General features: G+C 32.9%; 1 protein-coding gene across 5 annotated transcripts in view; it reads left to right on the forward strand.

Annotated features, from left to right (window-relative positions):
- The window catches only part of nwk (FCH and double SH3 domains nervous wreck), a 70,795-nt gene extending 56,153 nt beyond the window's left edge, over positions 1-14,642 (forward strand). For all 5 annotated transcript variants that reach the window (XM_089646117.1, XM_089646118.1, XM_089646120.1 and 2 more), the window contains 6 exons: positions 4,680-4,931; positions 6,071-6,184; positions 6,820-6,973; positions 8,127-8,351; positions 8,498-8,532; positions 8,608-14,642. In XM_089646117.1, the coding sequence (XP_089502243.1) occupies positions 4,680-4,931; positions 6,071-6,184; positions 6,820-6,973; positions 8,127-8,351; positions 8,498-8,532; positions 8,608-9,159 (1,332 nt within the window). In that variant the 3' untranslated portion in view covers positions 9,160-14,642. The remainder of the gene's footprint in view (positions 1-4,679; positions 4,932-6,070; positions 6,185-6,819; positions 6,974-8,126; positions 8,352-8,497; positions 8,533-8,607) is intronic.
- Positions 14,643-16,317: the final 1,675 nt, after the last annotated feature.

A 16,317-nucleotide genomic window follows, 5' to 3' on the forward strand; every position in this document is an offset into this window, starting at 1 on the left:
TTTCGTCATAAATTTAATCATTGAATTTAACGATGTTATGGCGCTTAGAAAATTTCTTGATTCGAACGATAAGCAATTTTAGGGCACATACCTACAAGAACAAAATAACTATGCTGCATAGTGCACATTGCAATGAGTGTAGATATTGGTTACCTATTCCCTTCCTTACTAAAATTAATTTTCTGCTTTACCTATAAATTGCCCACGCAGAAATAATACGTAGATTCTGGATACATCATTTTAGTACAAACAGTATTTAATAATAGATACTAATAAAATAGGTAATGGCATTATAGTACCTGTATCTATCTATACGTCAGTTTTTAGATTTGATAATATTGATTGAATAATAACGGTAATGGCATTCACCAAAACCTCCTAGATCACAAGGACGGGACACTCATTCAAAGCAGCCTCCTAACTCGTATGGGGTTTTACAAAAAAAAATCATTTTAAGTTTTTTTTCTAATTATTCTTATTTATTAAAACATCTAGAAATGTTTTAGTTAATTTAAAAATATAAATAAAAATAAGTTTTTTGGAGGTTCTCGTATAAGTTGATTTGATTCTCATCAGGCTGATTTGATTCAGTGTCCCAGCCTTATGTTCTAGGAGGTTTTGCATTAACGCACCTGTATCTATGTATACGTCAGTTTTTTTTTTAATATTGATTAGATAATAACGGTAATAGCATTAACGCACCTGTTAACCTATACGTCAGTTTGGAGATTTGTTAATATTGATTAAATCTTTGACGTCCGAAATTAATTTTCCCGAAAAACTAATATTGTTCATTATTATTGATCTTTGTCGGGAATCAAGTACGTATTAAATGCAAGCCCGGTATCAGTACATTATCCTGAAGAATTGATTAAAAATTATACCTATAAATAAATAATAATATAATGTTAACTTCTCACTTTAATTATTAGAATTTCGATGTCTTTTAATGAACAGTTTCCTAAATAGAAGAAAATATTCATTAACTTCTTCTGAATTTCATCAAGAATTTAGAAAAAAAATACAATAACGAAATGGTTTCACCGACAAACTTTCTTTAAATTGTACCTTGCATGATTCTATCTTTTCTGCTGTTGTTTCCATAGTCCGAGCGAAGTATTTATTTTATCCAACATGAATAATACGTAAACTAAACATATATTATGTATTTATACAAGCAATGCTGAATGTATTTTGCAAGTACTATAATGCATGAAGAGACTCCAAGTATGAAATGTGTGCATGTATGTATGTACGATTGTTTTTGTCAAAGAAGCCTTTGAAAACACATCCAAGCAAAGGTATTTGAACACAAATTTATTTGTCGTTTTAGAGGTATTTTTTATGTAAAACATTTTATTTTTGTATTGTGTGTCTGTGAATTTGTATTGTGTTTTGATTTTGTTTTCTTCACATAAGGATCTTAGTTAACCAGGTTTGTTTAAATTTTCTGTAAAAAAATGTACAACAGCCTTACTAATAAAAATCACTGTTTGCTACACATTGTACAAAGACTGTATTATTTCTAATTCGAATTATTTCTAGTGAAAAATTCTATAACTGGCTGCGTAAGATCTGATAACATAGTCCTTTGGCAGAACCACGCATGATGCTGATGCGCTAACCGTATTCTTTTTTCACGGGAAAATTACTTAATTTGCCTATCGTAATTTGTTTTTTAAATCCTGAATTCGTCAATAATTTTTATTCTAAAAACCTATACTATTATATGAGTTTACTTCAATAAATTTACTATTAAATGTATTATTTTTCGTCAATTTTAATCCATTGATAATGTTGCATTGTGAATATAATTTCATGTTACCGGAAAAGAGAGGTTTTTTCGTACATATTATTTTTTAATTAACTTTTATCGCGTGAATTTAATGAAACATCCCTGACAATAAAGATTTTTAATAACATGCCTTCTGGATATGGGTGTAAATACAATTTTTCTAAATAAACCTTTATATTGTGTAAAAAAGTCTGATATTTTTCGATATCCTCTGGGAACCTGGGAAAAATTAATATTTTAATTTTTAATTGTTTGAACGAGATAAAACGGAAAGTGATCATTTTCTTGCAAATTTCTCAAATAATCGGACTGTGTATTTTGAATTTTGAAATATGCGAACTTTTTTAAAAGTTTTAATAAACATTGTTAGTGTTAGTGATATGCTTTTTTTCAACTTTTTTTCATTTTATATAGCACAGGATCTCCTAGTGAGGAGGACTTCAATGATCTGTTTTAATTTTATATATATTTTTTATGTGCCATACAAAAATGTACCTAATTATTTAAAAATGTAACTAAATATTTTTTTATGTATATATATATATTTATATATAAAATATATAACACGAAAGCATATTTCAAAACAAAAGTATAAAGGGTAATTTTATTTTTTTTATAAAAGGTAAAATAAAAATATAGAAAATGCATACCTTGGAAAAATTCCGAAATTCAAAGAGAAATTACTAGTATTTCAAGTTCATACAATAAATAAACAACCCCCTTTGACTGGATAAGAAATGTATATATCTAATTTATCTTTCCATGAGCTATTTTATGTCAAATATGATTTAAGATTTTCACGGCCAAAAGTATTTTTGTTATTTGTTTTTGGGGTATTATGCCGTGTTGCGCTAACTCCTTCTTTATTTTCTTCTAATGTTGGCTAAAGAAGGAGTTAGCGCAACACGGCATAATACCCCAAAAACAAATAACAAAAATATTTTATGTCAGTTTTTATTTTACGTTTCAATTAGTAAGATTTTCACTTACGTGGTCATTTATCATTTGACTAAAATTAATTTTGCTTTAATGAACTCTGGAACTCAGATTTGCTTTGAATTTAAGTGACATTGTCAAAATTAGAACTGATTGTGCGAGTAATTCAAACAAGTGACATGGTACCTACCTACAATACAAAATTATTTAAATTGTCGTTTTCAAAATTGAAACTGTATTGTAAAGAATCCCTTGATTTTTCAGCGGTCTGACCTAATTTGTATACTATTTTCAAACAGTATTCATAAAATCTATGTAAGTTGGGCTGTTGAACGATTGCACACGGAGAAAAATGAGTATTGCTAATTTATTAAAAATATTAATAAAATAATTAAAATACTTTGTTTTTACCACGATAATCTTTACTTTTTATATAAAGTCAACATGTTTCGAGAACGATTTTCTCTTCATCAGGACAATCAAATTTGCAAAATTTGAAGAAGTATTAAAAATATCTTCAAATTATTGGTGATCCGGTAAAAAACGGGATTGCAGTCCCTTAACGAATGAATAAATAGGTTTCCTGTTAAACTTTTAGTAAAATACGAATACATTATAACGATGTCGGAACGCGTGTTCGTAAAATTCCTAATATTTTCGCATTTCGTCATTATATATTATCAAGGCAAATGCGTCTGCATGGATACATATTCCGATATATTGGTAATTTACTAAAAGTTTATCAGGAATGTGAAATACCGTTTTTAATCGGATTACCAATTATTTGAAGAAATTCGTAATAAACTAGCAATACTCTTTTTTCTCCGTGCGGCATATTTATAATAATAACTGTAATTTCACAACATTAATATAGTTTGATACTATAGGCACATATAAGATTTTCCTGAAAATTGTAAGTGAAACATGAATTTTCTCACCAATATTGGTTTTAATAGGAATACAGAGGGAGGTTAATGCATATTTATTAAATAGTTTTACAAAGGGAGGTTAATGTATATTCATTTTATAGTTTTACAGTGGGAGGTAAATGCATATTCATTTAATAGTTTTACGAATGAGGTTAATGCATGTTAATAATAGTTTTACAAAGATATGCACCCCTCAAATATTTTTTTAATCTTAAATCCAAAATCTTCAGCAATATTAAAATATTATTGCATTTGTTTACTATAGAACCACGAATGATGCACAAGTCTTATTTATCATAGAACTTTGAATTTTAAAAATGGACAAACACACTTTAACGGAATTAAAAAAAACTTTCTAAAGGGATTTAAAAAGCACCGTACCTAAATTAATTTGAAAGAAAGTGAATGAACCTATGGTTTTTAGAGACATAGATTTAAGATTCTCACAGTGTTGCTTGATTTTTGGGCAATGACCAGTGTTTCGCTTCTTCCACCTTCTTCAGTCAACGTTCAGTTCAGTCCGCCTAGACGGAGAAGAGTATCGCTTATTTATTAAGAATCTCTTCACATTATTGAAAATTCGTTAAAAAACGGGATTGCTGGCCGTTTCAAGATAAGCTTTTAGCAAATTCTTAATAATATCGGAACATGCGTTTGTCTTAATAATATATGATGACGAAATGCCAACATGTTTTTTTATGAACACGTGTCCTGACGTAGTAACAATTCATTGGTATTTTACTAAAATTTTATCAAGAAACCTATCATCAATTCATTCGTTAAGTCTCTGCAATTCCGTTTTTAACCGGATTACGAATAATTTGAAGAGATTCTTCATAAATTAGCAATATTTGTATCGGTAATTTTTCTAGCATTGTCCATCATACATCATGATAGATACGTAAGGTGTCTAAAGCAAGGTGAGAAGGGCAGCACTGCTCTATCCATAAGTCAAACCACTAACATGAACAGCATCCAATGCCCACTGCTTAACAATGTCTGTTTGATTGGTCGCCAAGAATGCCTCGACTCCTGGACTGGTGACGCAGATATCTTTCTCCTCGGTGGACTACACGGTAGACGGCGAGGACCCCGACACGGCGCAGTCGCCCGATCAGATCAGCGTGATTTCTGCGCCCATGACGGGTAAGCCCGGCGTGGCGCAAGCGCCCGTCAAGGTCAACGGGGAGAGGGAGCACGCTCAATACTGCTGCGCGCTGTACGACTACGAAGCCACTGCGTCGGATGAACTCTCCTTCGAAGAGGGGCAGGTTGGTCATGCTGGTTTTTTAAACTTTGGAAATGAACAAAACAAAGTCACATAAACATTTGAAGCTCATTTGTAGCTTTGTAAATAACCCTTGAATCGATGATTCTCAAACTGCATTCAGATAAATGAGTTTTTTTTAAACTCACTTGGAATGATATATTATTATAAATAGTATTGTTATTATTTTGTAATATATTATCACTTAATAAATAAATAAATATTAGCCCCACAACTTCCAATGCAACAAATCACCATAGTAGCCCGTTCTGTGTGCAGTTCGTGGGCAGAGGCAACGTACACATAATGGTAATTTGTTGCAACCTTTGTTGTATTGCATGTTCTGTTGCTAATATCCGTGGCTTTAAAAATGACACTATTTTAATAACGAAACCTTTCTTTTACATTGAAAATTAAAATAAAAACTTTTATTTTTCCAAGAGGTTTCCATTATTCTGAAAGTAGGTATCTACCACTTACGCTCGAATAATTTTTTGTTTCTTGTTTTCTATTTATCTTATTTCTATTATTTTTTATTTTGTCTTCTCATTTTCTTTAGATATTAAAATTAGATACATTTTTTGCCACCTGGGAATGGGCTCTACATAAATATAAATTTACTAGATTTTCCGAGAAAAAAATAAATGCCACCGTCACCTTTAATACAAAATAATATATATTCGACGCCACCTAGTAAGAAATTAAGTATTTAACAATACCTTTCCTACAAACATAAAGTTGGTTTTTGACAAGTGAAAAAAAATTAAACCAAGCAATAATTTTTAATTGAATACTAGTATTTATTAAATTATTTGACGGTTAAAAAAGAGCCGACTTAGCACAGTGGTTCCGTGCACCTGACTGGCAATCAGAAGATGCAGGTTCAGTTCCCGTCTGCAGCATTTATTTGTTTCAATTTGTATTTCAGGTAAATAATTATTGCATATAATAATTTTTAAAAAGTGGAATTAAAGAAGAAAGAAAAACACAAGCATTCATCTAATCACTATTAAACTTCGACGATTTTTATCGATGTGGTGTCAAAAGTTTATTATATTTAATTATCTTAGTTATGTACTCCGATTTTGCCAATACAATAATGTTAATTATATTAATAAAAAAATATTATTGGTTTGTTCCTAGGTGATACGAGTGATGGACAAGTGTGCACACGACGTGGATGACGGCTGGTGGCGAGGGGAGGTGGACGGAATGGTGGGAAACTTCCCGTCCCTCGTTGTGGAGGAATGTGACGAAGTAAGTTCTCTTCAACTATATCTTTCAAAACATTTTAATCATTTTGTAATAACGGCATCCTTTACATTCATGAATATGTGTGTGTGATTAAAAATAAATTTTGATTTGTTATCTATGGCCTAAATTATGATTGTTTTTATCATAAAAAAATCTATGGAAAGTCCGGACCCGCAGACAGTAACTGACTTAAAACATTATATTAGACCTATAAATTTAAAGCAATTTTTTGTTTTATTTTACCCATTATAACAGGCTTATATCGTCAGATCAATCAAAGAGTGGTATCTTTTTTCATGATAACCTCCTTTCGATCAATCTATGCAGATGTTATGAAGTTTGCCCATTAGTGTGTTGAGAGGCGCACTCGGCATTTCACTTTCTAGTGAGTACATTCATAGCCTCCTAGACCACAGTGATCTAGAAGATTTTGGTACAACCGTCTGGCATTGATTAGTGGTAGCATAGTAGCTCGAATCCATTTTTCCTAAAAAAAGGAACCGGAATCCTATCATGGTCTTAATCAAGCTTCTCCTGGCAAACTTGTCTTTATTACATCTTTTGTGGCTGGTTTCAGGGAAAATTGTATCATTTCCTCAACTGTCTTATATTAATCAACACCATTATCTGTGTAACAGAACGGAGAACCGCTGACAGGGGGTTCAGACTGGACACCGCCGAGCTCAGAGCCACCCGCGCTGTCTCCCCCGGGGCTCATGGTGCCACCCGCCGCGCTCATCATCACCTCCGCCACGCCATGCATGGAAGATCCCAACGGAGACGAGAACGAATGTAAGCTTCATTTATATGCCATTCACACTCAATTCAATAAGTTAGCACGAATAATTAAAGATAGGGAAGAAGAGTAATTATTGAAGGATCACCTCGTATACCGACGAACCCAAGTCTTCTACGAATTGAACGAAGAGAAACACAACACAAAAAACATAACCATAAACACATAATTTAGGAGCATAAACAGTGTTCCGGGATGAGCTATCCTGCAGCTTATACAAACATTAATAATATGCATTCGTAATTTTGTATACCTTTCAACAACCCTGAGCAGGTCCATACGAGTGGAGGGTGCGATTGGAACAGGTAAAGTAAGAACAAAAAACAATAAATATATAATACATTTGCTTTCTCAGATCACACATACTCTTACGACACTCATTCTAACCACGCACTTATTCTTTTTCTTTCGAAAAATAATTCACAATACTTCATCTATGTAAAGCAATGGTAGTTTAGAAAGTAAAAAATGTCAGATTTAAAATTACAATTTATATATAGGTATATTTCAAACATATATTTTTTATCAGTTAACGGCGTCACTACAAGCCATCAGTTAGATTTTGATTTTTTTTGTGAAAGTGGTTTTATATTCGAAATTCGCGTTCTTTTTTAATTTCACGTTTTTTTTCCAAGTAAAACTATGTTCCCTTTTTGGTTGGGTATGGTCGGTGTAAAAAAGGGTTGCGATGTTTTTTGTTTTTTTTTTTTAAGTTTCATAATATTTAAAGAATGATAATAGTAAGTCTCCGTTCCATTTTATTAGTATTCAAGCTTTTAGAAAAGTTAATATTTAGAACGAACAATATTGTGTTAAAAATACGAAAACTCGCGTTATTTAATCGAAAACTCTAGCAAAACTAAATTAAATAATTCGTAATTTTCGTAAAAATCGACGAAAGTCGAGTGAAAATTTGCATTATGGCAAACGCGAAAATTTTATGTATCTATCCATCTAGCATAACGTCAAAGTTAACTTCTAATCAGCTGCCACTGCTTTGAGCAAGAGTATCTTATTGGTATATCGAGAGATTCTGCTTCTTCTAAAAGATTCTTCTTTTGCCCTTCTATCATTTAATTTTTTATAGTAATTTGGCGATATATATCCTTATTGCTTCATCAGCTCACGTAATAAATATACATTCTCAAGTCGCAGAACAAGAGATGAACGGGGAGCCGGCAATGCCCGCGATGCCCCCACCGCCGCCCCCGCCGGGCGCCGAGGAGGCCGGGCGCGAGCAGGCCATGCGCGAGCTAGACGCGATGGAGCACGACGACCTCGACGCTAACGGGTTCAACCTCGAGTTGAGTCACACGCAGCAGCAGCACTACGGCTCGCAGTTCCAGCCCAAGATACCGCAAGTCGCCATCACGGGTGAGTTGCAAACTACCTACTCCTGATAGCAGATAGTATCGGACAGCTCTATTAGTATCTTTCTTTCAAATAGTTATAATCCCATATTCACAAATTTAATAAAATTTTAACATAACGTTTTTATTTTATTTTCACGCTCGCCATAGTGGATGAAATTCCTACATTCTTTGTAGAAGAAGAGGTAACACTTTTTTATTATTATGATAATTTGTAATCATTAAAATCATTCATGACATTTTTACGAAATATTTTCTAGGACGTCGACCAAGAAACTGGAGAAGCTGAGGCCGCTGACGCAGCAGAGCCAGATTTTGGACTTGGGGTGGCGCAAATAGTGATCACTGCCGCCACGCCCATGATTGAAGACCCGGAGCAAGCTTTCCCAGACGAGAATGCAGAAGGGAAGGAACCTGACGGAGAAGATTCTGCTGAACCAGACAAGGAAGACGAGAACGAAAAATCCAATGAAACGCCCGAACCCAAAAAACAAAAGCAACCGAGGGTTTCACAACCGCCACCCAAGGCTCCTACTCAACCACCCCCTAAAGTACCCGACCAACCACCACCCAAGGTACCCGACCAACCGCCACCCAAGGTACCTGACCAGCCACCACCTGCCATCCCCGAACAATTCCCACCTAAGGCTTCTGAATACCAGCCCATGGATTGCGAGTCGCCCACCTCGCCTGAACAAGACGGCAGCCAGTCTCCTCCCAAGCAGGTGCAGGGAGGGAGAGCGAGCATCCCGGATGAACTGGAACCTCATCAACTGGCCAGGCTTCAAGACCTCAAGGAGTCCAATGCTTGAGCCATTTACTAACTATATACTCTAACAATTCATTACTAGGTAAACTTTATAACTGCGCATTCTTCCACCTGCAAACTTGGACACTATTCTTTTCAATGTGATAATCATTTTCATATTTGACCTCGATTCTGCCCCCAATTATTGTCTTGATTTTATTATGTCAAATAATTACTAAAAACTATAATTAATACCATTAAGCCCAACATTGATTTATATAAATTCTCCGTTTATTTATGTTATTCTAATCACATACATTAGGTAATTGTTTCAAATAAATTATATGGCGTGCGCTACATATACCATCGATTAAAAGGAAGGAAATGCGAGCATTTGAAAAGTTCAATGATATTATAATGTGAAATTCTGAAATCTTCTCATCTCGACACTAAAAAAAAATATTATTTTTGTCAAAGAGTATCGAAATTCGGTAAGTACTTTCTATTTTTTACTACTGCTCCTTGCAAGTCACTTATTTACTACAGATTTGATAATTCCTTTGTAAGAGATTAAAATATAACATGGTGGTTTTAGTAATGTATTTAAAAAAAGGCTTCGAAGAATCAATTCACTTATTGAATTAATCAACAAATGCAAAAGTATGAAATTATTCAACCATCTGCAGAGTGAAATTTTTAGAGGTAGATACCGGGTTTTATCGATAAATAATATTTGTACCTGCACGAGTTTGGTTGGTATACAATTAAAATATCTATCGTCTTCAATGCCCTTGAAAAAATAATATTTTATTTGTAGTCGGGACCTATTTTTATATAAAACATATGATGCTATTACTAAGTGTGTAGGAAATTCCTTGCAAAATCAATATTATCGTGATTTTAGGTAGGTACTTACTTATTTCCCAATAACTTATTAATGAAGTGGTTCGAGGAGTTGATTTACGTAGTACTATGCCGGAATGTATTATTAATAATTATTATATTGTAAACATTATAATATCATTTTAGCTTATTCTGTATTTGATGTTGAACTAATGTTAAATGTAGGTTAAAAGAGGATTACTTCTTCTGACTGAACAAACCAAGGCCGCACTGTTTCTTGCGAAGGGCCTTTAGAATTAATTGGGTGACCATGTTTACTAAAATCAATCTATTTTTACTTGGGCGGAGCAAGATTAGTATTTTCATCTTGCGATGCCCAGGATTTGGGATCGATATCAATAATCAGCAACTATGACAGAACTATAGATAATTCACAAGTCAGCGTTTGGGTTTTGGAAGCTTTGGCTGAAAGGTTATACAGTTAAAAGTACCCACACTCTAGGAAATGCTAGTATATTCAGCCAAGGCTAAGCCAAAGGATGTATCTACCAACTCTGAAATTATCAATTTCTGGCACTTGTTTGGTATATTGAAGATATACTTTCACGGCTTTTGTGCGTCCTCTACAGTTCTATGATCTAAAGTATTAGATACTTTTGAAAATATAGAAACCTTTGATTTATTAGACGTGTCAGTATGTAAAAAATGCACAAACCTATAATATTAGGTACCTATTTTACACTGTCAGATGATAATGTAAAACATTTCGATTCTTATCTTATAATATTATTATCACTGAAACAACACTACTAGGTACTCCAAGGACTTGGAAAATAAATAAAAATATTTTCATAAAAGAAAATACTAAACATTTCAATAGGATTCGCTTTCTATTTAGAGTAGAAAAGGAGTCGTGGAGAGCGGTCTAGCGCAATATTTGTATCTACTGCCATTATTTGTGCTTTAGTTAAAACGTTATCCACGTACATATACTTTATCAAATTGGGCAGTTCGTATTTTTATAAATTTGATTAACTTCAGCACCTATACACTAAGTGCATAATAAAAATACAAGAAATTTGATCAAAAGTGCATTAAGATGGGCCCAGGAATGATTTGTCACCTTGTTTTAAACTGACTAACTGAAGTTATCGTCGTCTTTTGGGAAGATGTGTCCCTTCTTCGTGTTGTCAACTCCCCTTGACTTCGACACTAGCCTTACTTGCATATGACTTCAACTATGTAAATAAAATTTTATATTTGGATAAAACCTTTAGATAAAAGGGTATTGTCCACTCTATTATGTTTGTATATGTATAATTGTTAAGATAAGGCTTTTATTGGTATTTTGTCATAATTTAGCACTTAGATCAGTATTTCGAATTCAACCCCTAGAATCCCATGTGTGTATATTTATCAAATATTCGTGTTCATTTGGTTTTGGTGTCGTCAAATATAAACACCCTTTATAACCCATTCAAGCACAAACTCCTTCGTAGAAATTGTTTCATTCATAATTATTGTATGTCCGATATCACGATATAAAACGTTTGGATGAGATGCTATTACTATTGTAAAGGTGTATTGGCCATTTAGAACCCGTTTCTCTGTATGGGTTTAGTAGCGGGATTAATATTTTATTCTTAGAAACCAAAAAGTCATATAAATACTTCATGATATTATACTCTAGAGGTCAAAATTTTACAAAAATGTCGTATAATTTAAGTTAATGAGTACGACTCTTAACAGACAAAAATAAGTGTACCTTTTGGTAGAAGGAGTATCTTAAAACTATGATCTTTGAAAGGATTTTATGTTGTCATACGTATATCTAAGTGCTTTTTATTCATCCCGATAGAGTATCTGGTTATCACGATAGATAATGAGTACCTATGAGTAAATGCTTTGTACTGAAGTATTAGGGAACTGTAATAGTGTTTGTCACGTAATTGCTTTGTACAATTTGTACATAGAACTTTAAATCTGAAGGCGGCATGTGTATGTATGTTATTATGAGGATCAGGGGTGGCTTAAGTGTACATTAAGGGTATTGTTAAATTTTCTTCCACTTGAAACTTGGGACTATATTTTCTTGGTTTAACTTATTCATTATGTGCATCCGAAAATTTCTACCATTGACATCCAACTGTTACAAAATCAAAGAAATAAAATATTATTATAAATTAAATTTTAAGCAATTTTACAGTTTTCAATAAGTGCACGAGTTAGCGCGGAACTATGTCAGAAAACAACGAGACTTTATTTCGACCAAACCAACAGAAAATCTCATAAGAAGTCATACTTAAGAACAAACCAAATATTGTTTTCATTATTTAAAAGGTAGTACAATACCCATAGTCGTAACATTTCATTGTTTTAAAATGCAATAAAAATACACATTAATAAAAAATAATTACGTAATTTATTAATATTATGTTACATTATATCAGAATAATAAGCAATACCCTAACTGGAAACATTATTATGTCGAGCACAATAATGAATTTATTATAATATTTTGTAAATGTGAGCAACTAAGGAAACAATTTATTTGTGAGAACGAAGAACAGTTGCTCGCCTCTAGATATAGGCACAATAAAATAAACTGATTTAAACTTTCTAAAGAGAACTTAACTATTAACTCATCGACGCTATTACAATGGAACAATCAGTCTACTAATTTTAATAAATATTAGATTAATTATCTCGGATGAACAAAAAATGTGTACATATTCTAGAATGCACTTTGGACATTTAACAAAGCACAGCAAACTTATCCGTGCCTATATCGATAACACCTGTCTTCTCGCGAAGTGCAAAATGTTCTGCAGCACTAAAAGAGCGTATTTCTAACCAAGTTATTGTTAAAAGTAGGAAATAATTTATTTTAAGTTTTCCATAATACTAACTTAATACCAAAGAGTGTAAATCTTAAATCAGAACAACATCTAAAATGAGTTTTTTTGGGTGTTCTTTCATTAATTAAAATGAATTTTGATGGATTTTTATGCGATCATTTTAATCAAAATGTAATCATAGTAGATAATAGGAAACACTAATAGTTTTCAATTGGAATACAATTTTGCCAAAACTTGTTACTGATTTGCATTGTCACAGATCACATTCCTCCTAGACACTTGGTCCACCTGTTACTTAGACTAGAGCGCAGTACGCGGTCTACTCTCTGCTTCCATTAAATAACCTACTTTTGACTGTAATACCTACACAGGTACCCACTTAGCCATGTTATCATGATCTCAATAATTTCAATGTTTTAACCGTATTCAGTCACAGATCACCCTCCTCCTGAACGCTTAATGTACTTAGACTAGGGCGCAGTACGCGGTCTACTCTCTGCTTCCATTAAATAACCTACTTTTGACTGTAATACCTACACAGGTACCCACTTAGCCATGTTATCATGATCTCAATAATTTCAATGTTTTAACCGTATTCAGTCACAGATCACCCTCCTCCTGAACGCTTAATGTACTTAGACTAGGGCGCAGTACGCGGTCTACTCTCTACTCCCTTTAACTAACCTACTTCTGAATGTAATACATTCACAGGTACCCACTTCACCATGTTATCATGATCTCAATAATTTCAATGTTTTAACCGTATTCAGTCACAGATCACCCTCCTCCTGAACGCTTAATGTACTTAGACTAGGGCGCAGTACGCGGTCTACTCTCTACTCCCTTTAACTAACCTACTTCTGAATATAATACATTAACAGGTACGAACTTCATCATGTTATCATGATCTTAAAATTCTCAATGTTTTAACCGTAACAAATTCTCACGTGTTCTTGGCTAAACAGATGTGTCAAAGCCAATACCAAATCACCTAGAACGTCAGAAAATTCTTTCCAAATAAATCGTCTAATACGTGGAAACATGTTTTACATCCTCACTGCAAGCGATGTGATTATTTTCACGGATCATGGAGAGAGGATTAATCTTAGGTAGTTTGTGAAATATTTTCCCATATAAAGTTGTCAACTTTCTTTCTTTCGATGTATTCATACGTTGTTATTTATAATGCATTTATTCAAAATACTAGTGAGAAATTAATGAAATATTTCCATAATGTAGGGATGGTAAAAATACTATATTATTATCATTTATTCAATGTAATGTATGGCACGGAAATGAATGATAAAACCTTGTTGAATCTAGTTATGTGTGACTTTAATTTTGTTTAGTACAAATTCTAGTATAATTTCTCAAAATCACACTAATTTAGTATTTAATAAATTATCAATACATATAATACGCATTAAAATTTTAAGCAGGAGGTACATATAATACAGTATTTGAATATCCTATATCATTATAAAATCAATTACATTGCCTTACTGCCGTAAAACTGCCAATCTCAATTACGTTATGATTCTACGAGACATGTAATATTGGATTGAATATACATTGCCTACAGACAATATTAGTTTATTGGATGTAATTAAATAATACAACTCACACTAATTAACTAGTTTAATACATAATTTTCTAAAAGAATTCAAAAATTTATAATATCACTAACCAGTTGTGATTTAAAAAGAATATCGTTTGTAAGCTTTACAATATTACACTATTATATTGTGAATTAAATGCACTAACATAATAATATTTGAGCGCTTTTGTTACTTAAATAAATTGATTTGTTAATGAACATTAATATTCTTGTTAAGTGCTAGTGAGTATAAACTAATGATTTGAAAACAAATAATATACTTACTCAAATGTAATAAATGTTTTATGAAAATGTTTTGTTTATAACAATAAAAACTGTTCACCATAGAGTTTAATTACTTTAACATATTTGTTACTTTCTAATTATTTGAGTTTGATTGAGGTTTTTTGGTTTAGTTATGACTAGCTGACTTTATACGATTTTTAAAATAGGGGTCAGCCGACTCGATGTCCGAATTCATACTGAGCGAATTTCCACATTGCTTGGATTTGCCACATACGACCGAGTCGAGCACGTATTGGTTCGGACCCGTGGATTTTAGACTGGCCGAATATCAAGCAGAGCTTCCGAGCCTATCAAGCCACCTGAGTTTCCCCGCTATGAGTTTTGGCTCCCCGTTTCCACTTGAGTTTTGGCTCGGCGCGGAGCTATTTGCTCTGCCGTGTGGGTCCAGCTTTATATTAACCCGCTCATAACCCTCGTATTGGCGCACCGTAGGTACTGGCGAGGCGCCACACTAAGGGTAACGGACTATCCTTGTGACTCTTGTTCGAACTCGATTTTCCGGACTATGTGAGGCGGGCATGGAGTGCGTGGGGAACAAATATAATCCAATCCCAATGTGTATGTATGATGTAAGTTGGAATCGAGTATATAAAATTTATTATTATGTTAATCTAATTTTTGCGCAACGTTTTTAAAACTGTATGCACAAGTTTCATTAAAAATGCAATCTGAAATGATAGGCAAATGGGAAAGAAACAAAAAGTTTCCCATACGTATCGACCACTATCTAGTACACTTTATGTTTTTTTCACAAGCTTTTATTTATATATCAGCTGTGCATGTACAAACCACCTAAAATCAATTATACCTACAATGTACCGATTGGAAAAAACTACAAATTATGGATAATACGAATGAACCACGGAAATATTTCATAAAACTCATTCAACATAACATTTTATCTATTACCAAAATAATTGTAAAGATAATCTCACAAAAAACATAAAAATTAATCAATGGATCACTTAACACGAGTTACCCCAGAAAACAAAATCTGTACGATATACACGCTATTTTAAGATACTAAAAAAGATACAGAACATTTACAAAAAAGTTATTACCGATACAAAAGATACCTACTGTACAAAAATAGAAGATTGTATTTTTTATTTTATTTAGATTGTATTTGCCAATAATATATATTTTTAAATCAGTTCTAAATCTACATCTATCGAAGTTACATAAATAATGTCCCCGGTTCGTATGTAGATGGCTCCAATGAAACGTACCAGGACCGGTATTATTTTTAATATATATCTGTAACCCAGGAACAAGGCGAAAAATAATTAGTTTTGCTGACGATACGTTAATTTTATTTAAAGAAAGAGATTGGATAAGTGTATCTACAAAAAAGCGGAACACGGACCCCCTTCACACAGAATTTCAATAAAACAAAATATCTGACATTTTCTATAACAGCAGGACAGCCGTCAGATGACTTAATACTCAAATTGTGTATTCCTTTAGTGTTTGCCACATTTTCCGGAAATTATGTTTACAATCTTCCATTTTTTTCTTATAGTAGGTTTTTTTGTATCTGTAACACCTTTTTTGAAAACGTTTATCATGCTTCTGTCCCACTGAAATTTAGCAGCAATTTGTAGAAGGAGGCAGCTGC

This window comes from Hesperophylax consimilis, chromosome 23, assembly GCF_061612785.1.
Source record: "Hesperophylax consimilis isolate HC1 chromosome 23, BYU_Hcon_1.0, whole genome shotgun sequence".
In the NCBI taxonomy this organism is placed as follows: Eukaryota; Metazoa; Arthropoda; class Insecta; order Trichoptera; family Limnephilidae; genus Hesperophylax; species Hesperophylax consimilis.